Source organism: Lethenteron reissneri, chromosome 59, assembly GCF_015708825.2.
Source record: "Lethenteron reissneri isolate LAM-NWPU_2019-01 chromosome 59, ASM1570882v1, whole genome shotgun sequence".
Lineage (NCBI taxonomy): Eukaryota > Metazoa > Chordata > Hyperoartia > Petromyzontiformes > Petromyzontidae > Lethenteron > Lethenteron reissneri.
This window is the reverse complement of record NC_083837.1, coordinates 4,231,452-4,253,866: the sequence shown is the minus strand read 5'-3', so window position 1 is coordinate 4,253,866 and position 22,415 is coordinate 4,231,452. Positions and strand designations below refer to the sequence as shown.

Below are 22,415 nucleotides of genomic sequence, written 5' to 3'. Positions count from 1 at the left end.
ACTGGTGGGAATTCCACTTGTCACTGGTGGGAATTCCACTTGCCACTTGTGGCATTCCACGTGTCACTGGTGGGAATTCCACATGTCAGTATTTGGGAAACGCACATGTCATTGGTGGGAATTCCACATGCCATTGGTGGGAATTCCACTTGCGATTGGTGGGAATTCCACTTGCCATTGGTGGGAATTCCACTTGCGATTGGTGGGAATTCCACTTGCCATTGGTGGGAATTCCACTTGCGATTGGTGGGAATTCCACTTGCCATTGGTGGGAATTCCACTTGCGATTGGTGGGAATTCCACATGTCATTGGTGGGAATTCCACTTGCCATTGGTGGGAATTCCACTTGCGATTGGTGGGAATTCCACTTGCCATTGGCGGGAATTCCACATGCATTGGTCGGAATTCCACATGTCATTGTTTGGGAAACCCACTTGTCACTGGTGGGAATTCTACATGCCATCGGTGGAAATTCCACGTGCTGATGACAAGATATTCACTGTTCACCTTTGAGACAATCTCATTTAATCACTACACTTAAACTCGAACTTTTTTTCATCACGGAGGTTGATCGGTTCTACCGGTGATTTAAACAGTGGCCCTGTTCGATATTGCAATAGTGTCCCAGAAGGTTATTTTAATTTCTTATTAGTTGTATTTTTACATTGTTCATTATTAAATGTGTCTAATGGTTGTTGTAGATTTATGTAAAGAAATAGCTAGGCCTGTGCTTCACGAACTCAATTGACAAGCGATAAAAATTAACCCGTAAAAACAAAGTTTTTCACTATAAATCCTTTATATGCGTGGCGGCTAGAGTCCTCTCGTCCTCTGGCTTGAGATGGCTGCCACCTATGGGTCAGATGATTGCATTGCACCATTAAGAAATTGGTAATTCAATATAATATTTTTGTCCTAAAAATTGTAAAATTTTGGAATTTTTTTTTTCACGAACATTAATTATCACGCACAACGAGTCTGTGTGCAAAATGTCAGCTCGATTGGATCACGGGAAGTGGGTTAAAAAAACGACCGAAAGATTTGCACGGTCCTAAGCAAGCAAGCGAACTTAATATAAAGGATAAAAAAAAAGCGTTGACCTCCAACGAAGTGACTCTCTCCTAGGATGGAGGGGGCCGAGTCGGGCATCCGAATGGAATTTGAACTCTGATTTTGAAGTGGGGACCTCGCGAGTGGCGTTGGCGGACTGCTTCAGATGACACCGATTGCTGGATGGCGAAATAACATCGAGGGCGCTTGAGCTACCCGATGTTTGTGAAGTTAGTTCAACACGTGGTAGGTTTTCGTGACAAATATTATCCATAATAGAGGATTTTGGGTTAGATCGCGTAAATATAAATGTGTCGTTATACCCGCCACCACACGACACAGCCAATTAGTAAGGGTTGTCACGTAAACAAATCACGCCAATTCGTTTCAACGGTAACTACAACCAGCATCATCAGGCGACAGCCAGAGTTGTGGAGAAATCCTCCTGTTTCATCGTTAAATAGCGGGATAAATGCGATGTCGTCACTTGTGGGCCGATCAGGTACGAAGACCAGAAGGGGGTGGGATTGGGTGGCGGAGGTTTATGTGTGCGTTGTGACGTTGCCGTACATTTGAGTCACATCTGTTTGCGTCGTCCGTTCCTAACCATGATGCCCCCCCCCCTTCTCTGCCCGCTGTCCCGCTCGCAGCTGTGATCAACAACCACATCCTGGACTCGGTGCAGTGCTCGGAGGCCATACTGGGCAACAGCGTGGTGGACTCACGCGAGGGCAGCCCCACGACGCTCGGATGCGAGGGTGGAGAGTTCCGAATCAACGGCTTGAGCAGCGTGGCCCAGCGGGACCTGGTCGCGACCAACGGCGTAGTGCACACCATCGGCGATGTCCTCATCCCCGACTCTGGTGCGAACGCTCGGCGGCACGCGCGTGCGAACGCGTGCGCGCGTTCGCGCGTTGGGAAAACTTACGTTTCGATTTAAAGCTTTCGTGACTGCAGGGATTCATCTTCTTGGTTCTTTCGGTAAAGTCACGTAGAAGGGAAGTAATAAAATAATAAAAACAAAACATAACAAAATAATATAATATAATTCTCACCTGAGGACGGCTGCTTGCGTTGTGGCCGAAACGTCGTGAGAATTATTTTATTATGTTTTATTTGTATTATTTTATTATTTCCCTTCTACGTGACTTTACCGAAAGAACCAAGAAGATGAATCCCTGCAGTCACGAAAGCTTTAAATCGAAATTTTATTATTTTTATTTTTATTATTTTATTACTTCCCTTCTACGTGACTTTACCGAAAGAACCAAGAAGATGAAACTTAGGTTTGTTGGGAGGGATGGGGGAGGGGGATAAAAAGGAGGGAGAGGTTCAAGTCGCGAGATGTCATTTTTTTGGGGGGGTTTTGCGTGAAGCTCACAACTTTTCGTGAGCGAGCCCCCGATGTGCAGGGCATGTTGGCCGTGGTGCGCGTGTGCGTGTGTGTGTGTGTGCGTGTGTGTGTGTGCGTGTGCGTGTGTGCGTGCGTGTGTGCGCGTGTGCGTGTGTGCGTGTGTGCGTGCGCATGTGCGTGTGTGTGCGTGTGTGTGTGCGTGCGTGTGTGTGTGCGTGTGTGTGTGTGCGTGTGTGTGCGTGTGTGTGTGTGCGTGTGTGTGTGTGCGTGCGTGTGTGCGTGTGTGAGTGCGTGTGTGTGTGTGTGCATGTGTGTGTGTGTGTGCGTGTGTGTGTGTGTGAGTGCGTGTGTGTGCGCGCGTGTGTGTGTGTGTGCGTGTGTGTGCGCGTGTGTGTGTGTGCGGGGAGCGATGTACAGCGGCTTAGCGCGCTGCGAACCCGGCGACCCGAGTTCGATTCCCGCTCATGGCCAACACCAGTGATGAATATCTGAACCGGCCCTGGGCCTCCCCTAGATCGACTCAGCCTCAAATGAGTACCTGGGATGTGTAATCATTGTCACTCGCGGATAAAGGCGGCCGGGCGTTGCGTTGGCCACCCACCCCCTCGTGTGCCGTGCCGGCCTTCATTTTACCGGGATAAGGCCCACTAGGCTATGTAGCTCTTTTTCATAAGAGTCCTGGCCACAAAATGATAGCTGAACGAATTGTCTTATAATCACGTGGAACATTCACAGCAGCCAAAAGGACAATGTCGATTCTAAACGTGGAGGGAAAAGCCCAAGGGCCCGGGGAAAAATCCACGCGACCACGTGGAGAGAGACCTGCATACTCAAATATACAGCAGCAGGCATCGTCAGGGTCGGGATCGAACCCACGACCTCCTGCATACCAGGCGAGGTAGTTAACATCTTGCCGCAGTGGTTTTGATGAATGACCACGAGGCATCCCAGGTGATGATTCACGTCCGCCACTGGAATGACAGGCCAGCCACCGATAGTTTTTTGCAAGCACGACCTCCTGCATACCAGGCGAGGTAGTTAACATCTCGCCGCAGTGGTTTTGATGAATGACCACGAGGCATCCCAGGTGATGATTCACGTCCGCCACTGGAATGACAGGCCAGCCAGCGGTAGTTTGTTGCAAGCACGACCTCCTGCATACCAGGCGAGGTAGTTAACATCTCGCCGCAGTGGTTTTGATGAATGACCACGAGGCATCCCAGGTGACGATTCACGTCCACCACTGGAATGACAGGCCAGCCACCGATAGTTTTTTGCAAGCACGACCTCCTGCATACCAGGCGAGGTAGTTAACATCTCGCCGCAGTGGTTTTGATGAATGACCACGAGGCATCCCAGGTGATGATTCACGTCCGCCACTGGAATGACAGGCCAGCCAGCGGTAGTTTGTTGCAAGCACGACCTCCTGCATACCAGGCGAGGTAGTTAACATCTCGCCGCAGTGGTTTTGATGAATGACCACGAGGCATCCCAGGTGATGATTCACGTCCGCCACTGGAATGACAGGCCAGCCAGCGGTAGTTTGTTGCAAGCACGACCTCCTGCATACCAGGCGAGGTAGTTAACATCTCGCCGCAGTGGTTTTGATGAATGACCACGAGGCATCCCAGGTGACGATTCACGTCCACCACTGGAATGACAGGCCAGCCACCGATAGTTTTTTGCAAGCACGACCTCCTGCATACCAGGCGAGGTAGTTAACATCTCGCCGCAGTGGTTTTGATGAATGACCACGAGGCATCCCAGGTGATGATTCACGTCCGCCACTGGAATGACAGGCCAGCCAGCGGTAGTTTGTTGCGAGCACGACCTCCTGCATACCAGGCGAGGTAGTTAACATCTCGCCGCAGTGGTTTTGATGAATGACCACGAGGCATCCCAGGTGATGATTCACGTCCGCCTCTGGAATGACAGGCCAGCCACCGATAGTTGGTTGCGAGCACGACCTCCTGCATACCAGGCGATGTAGTTAACATCTCGCCGCAGTGGTTTTGATGAATGACCACGAGGCATCCCAGGTGATGATTCACGTCCGCCACTGGAATGACAGGCCAGCCAGCGGTAGTTTGTTGCGAGCACGACCTCCTGCATACCAGGCGAGGTAGTTAACATCTCGCCGCAGTGGTTTTGATGAATGACCACGAGGCATCCCAGGTGATGATTCACGTCCGCCTCTGGAATGACAGGCCAGCCACCGATAGTTTTTTGCAAGCACGACCTCCTGCATACCAGGCGAGGTAGTTAACATTTCGCCGCAGTGGTTTTGATGAATGACCACGAGGCATCCCAGGTGATGATTCACGTCCGCCTCTGGAATGACAGGCCAGCCAGCGGTAGTTTGTGGCAAGCAGGGCAATTCCACTGTCCCACGTGGGGCCGAACGCGATCGCTGTTTTCTCAGCGGTGACGATAACACAATTTTGACGAGATTGAAAAGGCATCAGGCACATTGAGTATAGAGGCATGTGTAATGGAATTCATATCTAGCTCTGAATATCGCATACGCACGAAGCGCCGACCGACGCTCCAAGAGAAAAGCACTTAACGCAACCGCCCCTTTGTTTATTTTCGCTCTCAGGTGTGTGTTTTTATCTTTTTTGTTACTTTTTTTCTTCCAGCCGTGTCATTTATTTTGGTTTGTACCGCTTTGACGCCGACTATACTGTCGGCATTGCGTCGCGAGAGGCCACGTGTCAGCGCCCGGGGTCCTCTTGCGGTGTGCGGGGTAGGGCTGAACGATTAATCGATTTCAAATCGATATCTCAATTTGAAACGATGGGATTAGCAAATCGCAAAAGCTGAGATTTTTTGCGATTTGAAAAGTCCTAAAACTTCCTTATTGGAATCGCTTAATTTTTTATTATTATAACTTAATTTTTTGCGATTTGAAAAATCCAATTACTTCCTTATTGTAATCGCTAATTTTTTTTATAATTATAACTTAATTTAACTTAACATTTGTTCTATATTTGATTGTTCTATTTCATTTTTTTTTCAAAAATACATGTTGGAAGCAATTCATCTATTGTAAGTTCTCATCCTCGCATTAGAATATATAGAGCAGTTCATATTTTGACGGTACCATGTGGTAATGCTCCATCACATGTTTTCAATCTATTACACAGTGGATATTGAACTGAAGCTTGACTTGAAAAAATGTAATCTAAAATCAAATCGCAAAATCTGTCAGAAAAATCGCAAAGAGATTTTTTCCGCCAAATCGTTCATCCGTAGTGCGGTGGCGGGGGGCGGTGGTGGTGGATGGATCTCCCTGCCACCTTCATGTCTGGGAGAGAACGGCCCGTGGAAGCGAATATTACAGAGCTGCATCTGAGACGCCTTCTTAGAGTGAACCTCTGGTTCACGCGCAGCAGATGCGTCACTCTCCCAGACCATTCAGCGTCGTAGGGTGAGGTTTTGCCGCAAGGCCATCGAGACGATATTTGATTTTTGTTTCAGGACTGGAGGAATGAAGCCAAGGAGGCGAGTGCAGAGCACAAACATTTGACGCGGTGATTGTGTTGCCTCGTGCGGTCATTGGCGATGGGGGCTGCTGAACATGAATTCCCGAGGCGCGAGAACCAATTTGAATCATCATTTATTTGGCAATACTGAATTGGCAGCGATGCACAAGCAGCAGCAACGGCGAAAAACAACAGCAGCAGAACTGAACACATCTAGCAATAACACTGTGGTCTCAGCAGTAAAAAAATTAACCCGTAAAAACAAAGTTTTTCACTATAAATCCTTTATATGCGTGGCGGCTAGAGTCCTCTCGTCCTCTGGCTTGAGATGGCTGCCACCTATGGGTCAGATGATTGCCTGCCAGCATTAAGCAATTGGTAATTAAATATTTAATTTATTTTTTCCTAAAAAGTGTAAAATTTTGGAACAAAAAATTTCACGAAAATAAATTGTCACGCACAACGAGTCTGTGTGCAAAATGTCAGCTCGATTGGATCACGGGAAGTGGGTTTTAAAACGACCGAAAGATTTGCACGGTCGTAAGCGCGCAAGCAAGCATGCAAGTGAACTTAATATAAAGGATTTTAAAAAAGTACATGACAGGTGACGTTTCGGGTAATGAGCCTTCTTGAGAGCACATAAATGACTCTCACCCGTTGGCCTCTCTATGCGCAGTGGAGAAGAGCCATTGCCTAAAGCGTGACGCGTTGTAAACGTTTGCACGTACGTGTGTTGAACTTCTTTCGCGCCGTACATAGCCAATAGTCGCTAAATACGAGGTGCGGCAAGGGGGTGGCGGGGAATTACAACGGAAACTAAACCCAACCAAACAAAAAACAGTTGTCAAAAAAAAACAGTTGTTTCAGACTCTGTCTCCTCGACAGACCTGTTCTCCACCTGAGGACGGCTACTTGCGTTGTGGCCGAAACGTCGTGAGAATTATTGTATTATGTTTTATTTTTATTACATTATTATTTCAATTCTACGTGACTTTTTCCGAAAGAGCCAAGAAGATGAATCCCTGCAGCAGTCACGAAAGCTTTAAATCGAAAAGTTGTCAAGAAATTAGTTTTCAATCCAGACGCTTTTAAAGTGCATGGCTCCAGAGACACGAATGCGTTGGGGTTTTTCTTCAACGGTTTTACTAAACTTGACTCCTATGTTTGTCGTGGTCAAATCTTGTCATCAAAATTTCGTCCACTTCCTGTTGCACAATCAATTCCAAATTTTGCACACGTGCTCAGATTCGGTGACAATGCATGCCCGTATCAAAATCGATAAATCAATTAATTCGCTACTTTAAAGCAATTTACATTTTGTATGGCCGCCTTATTATTTATAGATATATTTGTGTAGGTATAAAAACGAAGCGTCCTCTAAACTCCAATCAATTCCAAATGTTGCACATGTGCTCAGATGCGGTGACATTGCATGCCCGTATCAAAATCGATAAATCAATTAATTCGCTACTTTAAAGCAATTATCATTTTCTATGGATGCCTTATTATTTATAGATATATTTGTGTAGGTAAAAAAACGCAGCGATCCCTAAACTCTCGAACCGCCTGCTCCGTGTGAACGAGTTACTGAAGTAAAAAATTAATTCAAGTAAGCGTTGATGTTGGAGCAGGCGCCGCATCATTGACGTACTTCTCGACCGCGAGCTAAACGAAGTTGATAATTAAAGCGTTGTTTTAAAAAGGAGTTTATTTATACCACGGGAACCTCATTTGCCAGTAAAAATATGATAATTGTTTTTTTTACCCTTCTATCTGGCAACAAAACTGACACCTTTTTACAAGGAGTCATGTTTGCATAGACCACAATACCTGCAGTCATAATGCAAACAAAAGACATAACTCTGATAATGTATGCACTGTCCTTGAAGTGCGCCTTTTGGCGTCATCTGGTCCAACCCATGTGAGACTAGGCTCTAAGGAAAGCTGTCTCGGGTGTGGACCAATCAACTTCAAAGACAGTGCACATTATCAGAGTTGTGTTATTTGTTTGTATTATGACTGCAGGTATTGCGGTCTGTGCAAACATGACTCCTTGTAAAAAGGTGTCAGTTTTGTTGCCAGATAGAAGGGTAAAAAAACAATTATCAGGAGTTTATTTAGATTTCGTCCAGCTTCATTCAAAGCCCTGGATTTGAATGCGGGGATCATCAGCGTTGCCATCTCAGAACTTTGACCCACCCCCCCCCCCCCCTGAGCACCAGCCAGGCCTTCTTTCTCTGAGCCAATTATAGTAACGATTCCCTGCCAAGGTGGATGAGTCATTCGAACAATGAAGCGCTTGAGCAAAGAGGTATATATATATATATCCGTGGCACGTGTGGGTTTTAACACAAGCGTCATCGAATACAAATTATGCGCCGCTGGGGATGAAATGTGACATTTTCGAGTAATTGCTGTGAAAATATTTTCACTGGCAAAAACATTTTTTTCTTGCAGCTGTGGATTTTTCTTTTTCCCCTTCTTCATTTGTCTAGAAGTTGGAGTTCCCGACACCACGTCAGCCTGGTGATGGTTCACGGGGATGGGGGGGGGTGGTGGGTTTGGGTATGAGTTTGGGACTTGGTGGTGAACTGGTCATTTAAAAGGTCTGTTACATCACATGGAGGCTCCAATGCGAACCAATTTGTTCCCAAAAGCGAGATGTTAACTACCTCCCCTAGTATACGGGAGGTTCGTGGGTTCGATCCCGATCCAGACACCTGTATATTTGGAATTTGCGTCTTTCTCTCTCTCTCCCCGTGGTCGCGTTGATTTTTCTCCGGGTTCTCTGGTTTTTCCCTCCACATTTGTAAACACGCGTTCAGAGTGTTTGGCTGCTATACATTTCCACGTGTTAAGCCACTTCGTGGGGCCATCATTTGTGACCAGGTCATTCGTGAAAAAGAGCTACAGAGCTCAGTGGGGACTTACCTGTTAAAATAAAATTAAAAATATTTTTTAAATTAATTTTTATTTGTTTTATTTGTATATCAATCAATGAATCAATAATAATACAAGTATCAAATGCTGGAAATGTCTTGGCTAGACAGAGGCTTCTAGCCACAGATGGTGAACAAGGAAGCGCCTCTTGCGCGCTGCTGTATTGTAACTGAACGAGCAACGGAAAGGATCACGCTCATAGGGTGCCGTCCATAAATGACGTCACGCGATTTTGGACGATTTTTGACCCCCACCCCCCCTCGTCACACGGCGTCACAAAAAGTCAGACGCCCCCCTCAAATATGACGTCACAAAGCTCTGCCCCCCCCCCACCCCAAAACCATATTTCCATTTTGAAAATAAAACATGCTTGAAATAGCTTTCAACTAATGTCATTGTAGTGCGTATTTAATGTTGGCGCTGCACTCTGATGTTGTAGGAATTGTTATAACAATTCTATATTTATTTAAAGTTGCGCATTTTGATGTGACGTCACATTTCTCAACCTCCCCCCCCCACCCCTCGTCACACATCGTCACAAATATCTGACCCCCCCCCCCCCCCCTAGGTGCGTGACGTCATTTATGGACGGCCCCTAGCGAAATGCGGCCGCTGTTTTTCCCTGTTCGCGTAGAATGTGTCCGCGCGGAATATGTCCGCGCACTGCCGTGATTATTGCAGGGGGCATGATCGCGATGCCACTGACCATTATGATGACGTCACCGACCGTTACGATGACGTCACCGACCGTCGTGATGTCACTGACCATTACGATGACGTCACCGACCATTGTGATGTCACCGACCGTTACAACGATGTCACTAACCGTTACGATGACGTCACCGACCATTGTGATGTCACTGACCGTTACGATGACGTCACCGACCATTGTGATGTCACCGACCGTTACGATGACGTCACCGACCATTGTGATGTCACCGACCATTACGATGACGTCACCGACCATTGTGATGTCACCGACCGTTACAACGATGTCACTAACCGTTACGATGACGTCACCGACCATTGTGATGTCACTGACCATTACGATGACGTCACCGACCGTTACGATGACATCACCGACCATTGTGATGTCACCGACCGTTACGATGACTTCTGCGACCATTGTGATGTCACCGACCATTACGATGACGTCTCCGACCATTGTGATGTCACCGACCGTTACGATGACGTCACCGACCATTGTGATGTCACCGACCGTTACGATGACATCACCGACCATTGTGATGTCACCGACCGTTACGATGACTTCTGCGACCATTGTGATGTCACCGACCGTTACGATGACGTCTCCGACCATTGTGATGTCACCGACCGTTACGATGACGTCACCGACCATTGTGATGTCACCGACCGTTACGATGACGTCACCGACCATTGTGATGTCACCGACCATTACGATGACGTCACCGACCATTGTGATGTCACCGACCGTTACGATGACGTCACCGACCATTGTGATGTCACCGACCGTTACGATGACGTCACCGACCATTGTGATGTCACCGACCGTTACGATGACGCCACCGACCATTGTGATGTCACCGACCGTTACGATGACGTCACCGACCATTGTGATGTCACCGACCATTACGATGACGCCACCGACCATTGTGATGTCACCGACCATTACGATGACGTCACCGACCATTGTGATGTCACCGACCGTTACGATGACGTCACCGACCATTGTGATGTCACCGACCGTTACGATGACGTCACCGACCATTGTGATGTCACCGACCATTACGATGACGCCACCGACCATTGTGATGTCACCGACCGTTACGATGACGCCACCGACCATTGTGATGTCACCGACCGTTACGATGACGTCACCGACCATTGTGATGTCACCGACCGTTACGATGACGTCACCGACCATTGTGATGTCACCGACCATTACGATGACGCCACCGACCATTGTGATGTCACCGACCGTTACGATGACGCCACCGACCATTGTGATGTCACCGACCATTACGATGACGTCACCGACCATTGTGATGTCACCGACCGTTACGATGACGTCACCGACCATTGTGATGTCACCGACCGTTACGATGACGTCACCGACCATTGTGATGTCACCGACCATTACGATGACGCCACCGACCATTGTGATGTCACCGACCGTTACGATGACGTCACCGACCATTGTGATGTCACCGACCGTTACGATGACGTCACCGACCATTGTGATGTCACCGACCGTTACGATGACGTCACCGACCATTGTGATGTCACCGACCGTTACGATGACGTCACCGACCATTGTGATGTCACCGACCGTTACGATGACGTCACCGACCATTGTGATGTCACCGACCATTACGATGACGTCACCGACCATTGTGATGTCACCAACCGTTACGATGACGCCACCGACCATTGTGATGTCACCGACCATTACGATGACGTCACCGACCTTTCACGACGACGTTGGAGCCGGTCGTTGACCCCGCCCCGTGCCCTCTGCCCCCCCCCCCCCCACAGCCAAGACGGTGATGGAGCTGGCCAACTCGGCGGGCGTCACCAACTTCGTGGACATGTTTGCCGAGGCGGGCCTCATGAAGAGCCTGAAGCCCGGGGTCGACTACACACTGCTGGCGCCCAACAACGAGGCAACGGACGGTACGGAGCCGCGTGCTCGCCCGCTCACCCGCTCACCCGCTCACCCGCACACCCGCTCACCCACACACCCGCTCACCCGCTCACCCACACTCCCGCTCACCCGCTCACCCGCTCACCCACACACCCGCTCGCCCGCTCACCCGCTCACCCGCTCACCCGCTCAACCACTCACCCGCTCTCACCCGCTCAACCGCTCACCCGCTCGCCATCTCGCCCGCTCGCCCGCTCGCCCGCTCGCCCGCTCACCATCTCGCCCGCTCACCCGCTCGCCCGCTCACCCGCTCGCCCGCTCACCATCTCGCCCGCTCACCCGCTCGCCCGCTCACCCGCTCGCCCGCTCACCATCTCACCGGCTCACCCGCTCACCCGCTTACCCGCTCACCCGCTCACCATCTCACCCGCTCACCTGCTCACCCGCTCACCCGCTCGCCCGCTCACCATCTCACCCGCTCACCCGCTCACCCGCTCACCATCTCACCCGCTCACCCGCTCACCCGCTCACCCGCTCAGCCGCTCACCCGCTCACCCGCTCACCATCTCACCCGCTCACCCGCTCACCCGCTCACCCGCTCGCCCGCTCACCATCTCACCCGCTCACCCGCTCACCCGCTCACCATCTCACCCGCTCACCCGCTCACCCGCTCACCCGCTCACCCGCTCAGCCGCTCACCCGCTCACCCGCTCACCATCTCACCCGCTCACCCGCTCACCCGCTCACCCGCTCGCCCGCTCACCCGCTCCCCCCTCGCGGTGGAAAAAAACACAGAGCTGCACGGCGCTTGCTTGTCATCACTCGCTCACCACCGCACGCTCGCTACACCCAGAGCCGGCCCAGCCACTAAGCGACCCTTGCAATTGCAAAGGGCCCCGTGGCCAGCAGAAGGCCCCCTAGAGTCACTGCTAGCGAGTGGGTGAAAAAAATCATACATCAAAGGGGCCTCCAACCAAATTTTGCTTAGGGCCCCCAAAGGTCTAGGGCCGGTTCTGGCTACACCGCACTTGTTTTAACTCTCACTCACTACAGCAAACTCGCTGCACAACACTCGCTACACCACGCAGCTACGATCGGCACGGCTGGCTACACGTGTGGCGCGATAAAAGTTCAACAAACACACCGCACTCGCCGCACCGCTCACCACACACGCGCGCCACAAAAACCGCCGTGCTACCGAATTGGTTTCTTCGGTTTGTGTTGTGTGTGCGCGAGAGTCGGAGGCAGAGTGAAGCGAATTACCACGATGGTACGCCACTTGAATTCACACCGATTGTTTACCTCTCACTTTCAACATCCCGAACTGACCGGTCGGGTGAAGTGTGGCCAAAACAACCCCCAGAACCGGTACGGCACGGGGAGGTCTTCACTGCTGGATTGACGAAGGGCTGTTAAATATTATTTCGATTTAAAGCTTTCGTGACTGCAGGGATTCATCTTATTGGTTCTTTCGGTAAAGTCACGTAGAAGGGAAATAATAAAATAATGAAAAGAAAACATAATGAAATACAATTCTCACAAGAATTGTATTTAATTATGTTTTATATTTTTTATTCTCACAAGAATTGTATTTTATTATGTTTTATTTTTATTATTTTATTATTTCCCTTCTACGTGACTTTACCGAAAGAACCAAGAAGAAGATAATCATTATTATTTGGGGCATAGTAGACATTCTCATAGGCCCCCAAATTTGAATCGCCGCATTTCGCTCACAATGCCTCTTAGTCGAAGGGCAACTGCGGACGTTTACATAGCGCTGGTAGGAAAGCGTCGTGCATAATCATCGAACTCCTCCAACTATTCATCCTGAATAATGAGATCCAAGCACCGTCAGGATCGGGGACCAGAACAAATCCACCCGGACGAGGCTCACGAACAAAAACTCGTAATTCTAGATGTGAAGCTTTCGTGACTGCAAGGATTCATATTCTTAGGTTTTTTCGGTAAAGTCACGTAGGTCAAACATTAAAATTAATAAAAGTAAAATAAAAAAATAATAAAATCACGACGTTTCGGAGGCAACACAAGCTTCCGTCTTCAGGTGGAACCTTCACAGCCACGACAGCTGTATCAAGTAAATGAGAGATTGCAAGAGCTACCACTCCAACCATTATATAAACGGAGTGGTAGCTCCTGCAATCTCTCATTTACTTGATACAGCTGTCGTGGCTGTGACGGTTCCACCTGAAGACGGAAGCTTGTGTTGCCTCCGAAACGTCGTGATTTTTATTTTATTTTTATTTTACTTTTATTAATTTTAATGTTTTACCTACGTGACTTTACCGAAAAAACCTAAGAATATAAAAACCCGTAAATTGCGCGCGGCTCCGTGTAAGTGTCACCATTTCCGCGCGCGCTCTCCTCATGGGATACCAGCTTTAGAACATCCGGCCACTGATCCGCATAGGCTGGTTGCTGTATTGAAGCCCCGGTACAAGACTTTGTGTGCATCGAGTTGTGTACGGGGACTTGAGGATTCGTGTGCTTTCCGCGCCCTTTTTTACATTCTGTGCGAGATCGCGCGGTGCGCTTTCAAATCTGGATTGAACACTCGGGACTTTTAGAACAACTTTGCTGCGTTTAGTTTGTTGTCCTTCCCACGTACGGTGCGAAAGAAGTTCAACGTACATACACACTGTACATAAACTAACACTGCCCATAGACTCAACACTGCCCACAGACTCAACACTACCCATAGACTCAACACTAACCACAGACTCAACACTGCCCATAGACTCAACACTGCCCAAAGACTAACACTGCCCATAGACTCAACACTAACCACAGACTCAACACTGCCCATAGACTCAACACTGCCCACAGACTAACACTGCCCATAGACTCAACACTAACCACAGACTCAACACTGCCCATAGACTCAACACTGCCCATAGACTCAACACTACCCATAGACTCAACACTGCCCATAGACTCAACACTAACCACAGACTCAACACTGCCCATAGACTCAACACTACACATAGACTCAACACTGCCCATCGACTAACACTGCCCATAGACTCAACACTGCCCATAGACTCAACACTACCCATAGACTCAACACTGCCCATAGACTAACACTACCCATAGACTCAACACTACCCATAGACTCAACACTACCCATAGACTCAACACTGCCCAAAGACTAACACTGCCCATAGACTCAACACTAACCACAGACTCAACACTGCCCATAGACTCAACACTACACATAGACTCAACACTGCCCATCGACTAACACTGCCCATAGACTCAACACTGCCCATAGACTCAACACTACCCACAGACTCAACACTGCCCACAGACTCAACATTACCCATAAACTCAACACTACCCATAGACTCAACACTGCCCACAGACTCAACACTGCCCATAGACTCAACACTGCCCACAGACTCAACACTACCCATAGACTAACACTGCCCATAGACTCAACACTGCCCACAGACTCAACACTACCCATAGACTAACACTACCCATAGACTCAACACTGCCCAAAGACTAACACTGCCCATAGACTCAACACTAACCACAGACTCAACACTGCCCATAGACTCAACACTGCCCATAGACTCAACACTGCCCACAGACTAACACTACACATAGACTCAACACTGCCCATCGACTAACACTGCCCATAGACTCAACACTGCCCATAGACTAACACTACCCATAGACTAACACTGCCCATAGACTCAACACTGCCCATAGACTAACACTGCCCATAGACTCAACACTGCCCACAGACTCAACACTACCCATAGACTCAACACTACCCATAGACTCAACACTACCCATAGACTCAACACTGCCCATAGACTAACACTACCCATAGACTAACACTGCCCATAGACTCAACACTACCCATAGACTCAACACTGCCCATAGACTAACACTGCCCATAGACTCAACACTGCCCACAGACTCAACACTACCCATAGACTCAACACTGCCCATAGACTAACACTGCCCATAGACTCAACACTGCCCACAGACTCAACATTACCCTTAGACTTAACACTGCCCACAGACTAACACTGCCCATAGACTCAACACTGCCCACAGACTCAGCACTGCCCATAGACTCAACACTACCCATAGACTCAACACTGCACATAGACTAACACTACCCATAGACTCAACACTGCCCATAGACTAACACTGCCCATAGACTCAACACTGCCCATAGACTCAACACTGCCCATAGACTAACACTAGTCATAGACTAACACTACCCATAGACTAACACTACCCATAGACTAACACTGCCCATAGACTCAACACTGCCCACAGACTCAACATTACCCTTAGACTTAACACTGCCCACAGACTAACACTGCCCATAGACTCAGCACTGCCCACGGACTCAACACTGCCCATAGACTCAACACTGCCCATAGACTCAACACTACCCATAGACTCAACACTGCCCATAAACTAACACTGTCCATAGGCTCGACACTGCACCTGCGATTGGCAAGGTTGGCCACGTACCGTGACTAAATAAGTTCAACACGCGTACAACACTCTCACGAAATATAGATGCGAACTCTGCGGAAAATGCATGTGAACATCACACACGCTCTTCAACACATGTGCGTGGCTAAGCAGAGTTGACGCGAACGGAGTTCACTTCACGCACAGCGCGCGTACTCATTGCACGCTCGAACACAAAGGACACTGACACAGAATCTACCCTCCGTGCAAGTGCTGCTAGCCAGCGCGTTATTAATGCGCTCATGGCACAGGCGTACGGGTTGCTCTGTGCCGTAAGCCCGGGATCCCGAGTTCAATTCCCAAGTCGCGTGAAAATAAACAAACGCAGTGCTGCACGTGGGCTGCCACTGGACAGCGAGCAGAGATCGACTTACGGCGCTCCTTTGTTCCGAACTCGCAAACGCTAATTGAGGCGCAAGGGGTAGAGACCACGTGGGATTACCCCCGCGCAGAAACACAACGCTCCGTGCCAGCGTCGCACTGAGCCAAACACAATTTTTGCTAGCTGGATTAACTTGAACATTCATATCAATTGTACAACGTTCCCCCCCACACAGCCGAAAGGGAGGAATGGCTACATTTTGAATAAGCGTGGGCTCTCGCGAGCAATGTTTTGATTAATAATTTAAACATTTTTTTGGGTCAGATCTCCGCGTGAGTCCACTGCCAATATCGTGTCGTACGCCCTTCTTCACCCGGCGACACAGCCAAATAAGTCAAGCTGCCACGTGGCAAACGAACGCTGCCGATTAATTGTCGTGTCAACGCCGCCGGTAATGCCGCGTTGTAACACGTGGGTACAGACGTTTCGCCGCTAGTTAGGGGCCGTCCATAAATGACGTCACGCACCTAGATGGGTGGGGGGGGGGGTCAGACATTTGTGACGATGTGTGACGAGGCGGGAGGGGGGTTTAGAAATGTGACGTCACGTAAAAATGCGCAATTTTAAATAAATATAGAATTGTTATAACAACACTCCCTCCCCTCGGTGCGTGACGTCATTTATGGACGGCCCCAAATACGTTTCTGTCCGCGAAGCAAATGAAGCGATGTCATCCTAACACTTGATCTCAATTCAAACGCGCAGCCTCCTAATTGTTATAACAACACTAATTGTTGTAACAACACTCCTACAACATCAGAGTAGCAGCGCCACATTAAACAAGCACTACAATGACAATAGTTTAAAGCGATTTGAAGCATGTTTTATTTTCAAAATGGAAACATGGTTTTGGGGGGGGGGGTGGGGGGCAGAGCTTTGTGACGTCATATTTGAGGGGGGGGGGGTCTGACTTTTTGTGACGCCATGTGACGTGGGGAGGAGGGGGTCAAAAATCGTCCAAAATCGCGTGACGTCATTTATGGACGGCCCCATATGACCAGCATCGTCGTCGTCATCGTCAATCAGGCGATTGCCACAATTGTTCGTACCGAATTGTTAAATGTGCGTGGTTCGCTCGCCAAAACATCACCGGTGGCGCATTTGTGGCAAATCGGTGATGTTTGTCCGTCACGTGACATCTGTGTTGAACATGGCTGCCTGTTAGCGTTGGTGGATGGCCTGGCCACACAGCGTTCAAGACCAAAAACTGGAAGACTTTTTCACAATTCTGGAGAATCGCCTGATGAAGATGGTTGTTGTAATCGCCCGGCGAAAACGCCGCGGTGCTGGAATTGCTAAACGTTGTTGTGGGTTTACTCTCTTGCACACACAACCCGGCAAGGTGAGGTGGTAACCAATTGCCACGTTTTGTTTAGGTGGCAAACCTTACTAATTGGGCCGTGTCGGGTGGCAGCCGTGGATTTAACGACACGGTAATTTTACGCGATCTAACCCCCCCCCCCAAAAAAACCCATTTACAATTAATATTAGACGCGAAAGCGTGTTAAAACAACATTGGCGTTTTTAAAATCCTTTATATTAAGTTCGCTTGCTTGCTTACGACCGTGCAAATCTTTCGGTCGTTTTTTAACCCACTTCCCGTGATCCAATCGAGCTGACATTTTCCACACAGACTCGCTGTGCGTGACAATTAATTTTTTGAAAAAAAATTCCAAAATTTTACACTGTTTAGGGAAATTTTTTTAAAATATTTAATTACCAATTGTTTAATGCTGGCAGACAATCATCTGACCCATAGGTGGCAGCCATCTCAAGCCAGAGGACGAAAGGACTCTAGCCGCCACGCATATAAAGGATTTATAGTGAAAAACTTTGTTTTTACGGGTTAATTTTTACTCACGCTGCAATCTGACCCGAACATTTATTATGGACGAGTGGCTGCATCACAGAGCACTGAAACCAGCGCTGTTTGACGCTCACAAGCCCAGCAGGTTGTCAGCGACACTGGAGTGTGATCACCCTCCGTGTCTCTTGAGAAGATTGTTCGGCGGCGAAGACGCGGCGGGCAAAACCGCTCTCTCGTTCGCTCATCCGAAGGGCGGAAGCCTTCGTCCAAAGAGTGCACTCTCCGTGCAAAGGTTCCCGACAGAATATTCGAGATGAACAAGACCGCATCAATTGCGTGCATGGGGTGTCTACTGGTGGACTTCTTTCGCACCATACGGAGGCAACCCTGCACAAAAAGCAGTTCTAACCGCATCTTCAATTAGCTAATGGTTGGTTGCGTATGGCGCGAAAGAAGTTGACCCGTACACGCGTAAAGAAAAACGCGTCTCCAATCCGGCTGATGTGAAAGTGCGTAGCCTCAAGCGGCTTTCTAACATCGCAAAACGAAGAGTGCTTCTAGACGGACGCGGGTGACCCCCCCCCACCCCCTCAACGTCTTGCGTGCCCCCCCCCCCCCCAATACCCCCGCAGGTCACGCCATGAGTTCACTGCCCATGGAGCTGCCCGAGCTGCTGCTCGACCACATCATCAAGGGGCAGGTGTCACCCTTCCAGCTCTACAACGGCCAGGTGCTGGAGACTCTGGGAGGCCGCAAAGTCCGCGTCTTCGTCTACCGCACGGTGAGTGGGTGGGGGAGGCGGAGTGGGTGGGGGGGGGGCGGAGTGGGTGGGTGGGAGACGGAGTGGGTGGGGGGGAGACGGAGTGGGTGGGGGGGGAGGCGGAGTGGGTGGGGGGGGCGGAGTGGGTGGGGGGGGGAGGCGGAGTGGGTGGGGGGGGCGGAGTGGGTGGGTGGGAGACGGAGTGGGTGGGGGGGAGGCGGAGTGGGTGGGGGGGGCGGAGTGGGTGGGGGGGAGGTGGAGTGGGTGGGAGACGGAGTGGGTGGGGGGGAGGCGGAGTGGGTGGGGGGGAGACTGAGTGGGTGGGGGGGAGGTGGAGTGGGTGGGGGGGAGGCGGAGTGGGTGGGGGGGGCGGAGTGGGTGGGGGGGGGGAGGCGGAGTGGGTGGGGGGGGCGGAGTGGGTGGGTGGGAGACGGAGTGGGTGGGGGGGAGGCGGAGTGGGTGGGGGGGCGGAGTGGGTGGGGGGGAGGTGGAGTGGGTGGGAGACGGAGTGGGTGGGGGGGAGGCGGAGTGGGTGGGGGGGGGAGGCGGAGTGGGTGGGGGGGGAGGCGGAGTGGGTGGGGGGGAGGCGGAGTGGGTGGGGGGGAGGCGGAGTGGGTGGGGGGGAGACGGAGTGGGTGGGGGGGGAGGCGGAGTGGGTGGGGGGAAGACGGAGTGGGTGGGGGGGTGACTGAGTGGGTGGGGGGGGAGGCGGAGTGGGTGGGGGGGAGGTGGAGTGGGTGGGGGGGAGGCGGAGTGGGTGGGGGGGAGACGGAGTGGGTGGGGGGGAGGCGGAGTGGGTGGGGGGGGAGGGGGAGTGGGTGGGGGGGAGACGGAGTGGGTGGGGGGAGACGGAGTGGGTGGGGGTGAGGCGGAGTGGGTGGGGGTGAGGCGGAGTGGGTGGGGGGGAGGCAGAGTGGGTGGGGGGGGAGACGGAGTGGGTGGGGGTGAGGCGGAGTGGGTGGGGGGGAGATGGAGTGGGTGGGGGGGAGGCAGAGTGGGTGGGAGGGAGACTGAGTGGGTGGGGGGGAGGCAGAGTGGGTGGGGCGGAGGCGGAGTGGGTTGGGGGGAGGTGGAGTGGGTGGGGGGGAGGCAGAGTGGGTGGGGGGGGAGGTGGAGTGGGTGGGGGGGGGGAGGCGGAGTGGGTGGGGGGGGGGAGGCGGAGTGGGTGGGGGGGGAGGCAGAGTGGGTGGGGGGAAGACGGAGTGGGTGGGGGGGTGACTGAGTGGGTGGGGGGGGAGGCGGAGTGGGTGGGGGGGAGGCGGAGTGGGTGGGGGGAAGACGGAGTGGGTGGGGGGGTGACTGAGTGGGTGGGGGGGGAGGCGGAGTGGGTGGGGGGGAGGCGGAGTGGGTGGGGGGGGAGGCGGAGTGGGTGGGGAGGGAGGTGGAGTGGGTGGGGGGGATGCCCATAGACTTACATTGCCCATAGAGTTAACATTGTCCATAGAAATAAAATTGCCCATAGACTTAACTTCTCTCATCCAAGGTGTATAATAATTATTTTTTATGTTGAATATTAGTAGTGCCACGTACATCACATCCTTGTCAATCCTGCGGTGGGGCAATTTAAGATCCTTGCCGTACCCACCCAGTAGCCGTGAGCTCGGTCGCACGTTCCACCCTCGTCAATTTCGGCTTTTTAGCGAAGACAAGAAACGCATGTCTATTGACGGTCCCATCATTGGCGCACAAATTGCAACCCAAGCGCACTCACGGGCACTAGCGGTAACGGGAAACTCTACAGCAACAAAAACGCCCGAAAGGTGGCCGTCCATAAATGACGTCACGCGATTTTGGAGGATTTTTGACCCCCCTCCCCCCCCCCTTCGTCACACGGCGTCACAAAAAGTCAGACCCCCCCTTAAATATGACGTCACAAAGCTCTGCCCCCCCCCAAAAAAAATATAAAACATGCTTCAAATCGCTTTAAACTATTGTCATTGAAGTGCGTATTGAATGTGGCGCTGCACTCTGATGTTGTAGGAAAAAACATTGATCAAAAAGTCTATTTAATTAAGTAGAACGTGTTGTCCATATTTATTTAAAGTTGCGTATTTTGATGTGACGTCACATTTCTCAACCCTCCCCCCCCATCGTCACACATCGTCACAAATGTCTGAGCCCCCCCCTCCCCTAGGCGCGTGACGTCATTTATGGACGGCCCCAAATACGTTTCTGTCCACGAAACAAATGAAGCGATGTCTTCCTACCACTTGATCTCAATTAAAACGCGCAGCCTCCTAATTGTTATAACAACACGAATTGTTCTCGCAACACTCCTACAACATCAGAGTGCAGCGCCACATTAAATACGCACTACAATGACAATAGTTTAAAGCGATTTGAAGCACGTTTTCTTTTCAAAATAGAAATGTTTTTTGGGGTGGGGGGGAGAGCAGAGCTTTGTGATGTCATATTTGAGGGGGGGGGGTGTCTGACTTTTTGTGACGCCGTGTGACGATGGGGGGAGGGGTGGGGGTCAAAAATCGTCCAAAATCGCGTGATGTCATTTCTGGACTGCCCCTAAGGCCCTCCGCCGGTTATTTAATGTTGCACTTGGACAAAAGCCATCCATCCCTCTCCCCATCGCCAGGCTGTTAATCGGCCGTGCAGCTTCACCGAGTAATATTTTTTTATAGAAACTGTTTCCCCCAGCGTGTCTGTCTCTCTCTGCGTTGGCGATCAGCGGCTATAGCAGCTCGCCCGCTTAATGTGTTTGACATTGGCTGCTTAAGTCCGGAGGCTTAGGTTTATGCTCTTTGGTTCTTTTGGGAAAGTCACGTAGGTAGAACAATTTAATAAGAATAATTACACTGGTCAACACACTTTTTCTGGCGTAAGGTATTCCAACGGTTTTGAGGTAATTTTGTTGGGTGCTGATTCCAAATCTGGTATCAGTTTTTGTCTATCACATCAGGTTTTTGAGATATCGAATATTGCATTTTCAATAAAAACTGCGGAAGAAAAATATTAAATAAATGTGGATATTTACATAAAATGATATTATAAACACACTATCCTAAAAATACAGCACCATATTTTAACACTAAAGCAGTCACTGACTCGCAACAACTTGCAATCATAAGTGACAGAGTTAATTTCGGGTAAAATCAAAAATCAATGAAAATGGGGTATGCCGATAGCATAGAAACGAGATGTGATAGAGCAAATCTGAGATCAGATTTGGAATCAGCACCCTGAAATTAGTCTAAAACAGCTGCAAAAGTCCAGGCCAGAAAATTATTTTTTTTGTTGACCAGCGTAATATATCACGACGTTTCGATCGCTACACAAGCGGTCTACTTCAGGCAGAAAAATAAGTATAACCCGTAAAAACAAAGTTTTTCACTCTAAATCCTTTATATGCGTGGCGGCTAGAGTCCTCTCGTCCTCTGGCTTGAGACGGCTGCCACCTATGGGTCAGATGATTGTCTGCCAGTATTAAGCAATTGGTAATTAAATATTTAATTTGTTTTCCCTAAACAGTGTAAA

At 50.2% G+C, this 22,415-nt stretch overlaps 1 protein-coding gene across 1 annotated transcript in view; it reads left to right on the top strand.

The window, feature by feature from the left end:
* LOC133357747 (transforming growth factor-beta-induced protein ig-h3-like) overlaps nt 1-22,415 on the top strand; it is a 289,818-nt gene that overhangs the window by 119,284 nt on the left and 148,119 nt on the right. The window contains exons 9-11 of the mRNA XM_061575849.1: nt 1,702-1,914; nt 11,348-11,485; nt 18,799-18,947. Of these exons, the coding sequence (XP_061431833.1) occupies nt 1,702-1,914; nt 11,348-11,485; nt 18,799-18,947 (500 nt within the window). The remainder of the gene's footprint in view (nt 1-1,701; nt 1,915-11,347; nt 11,486-18,798; nt 18,948-22,415) is intronic.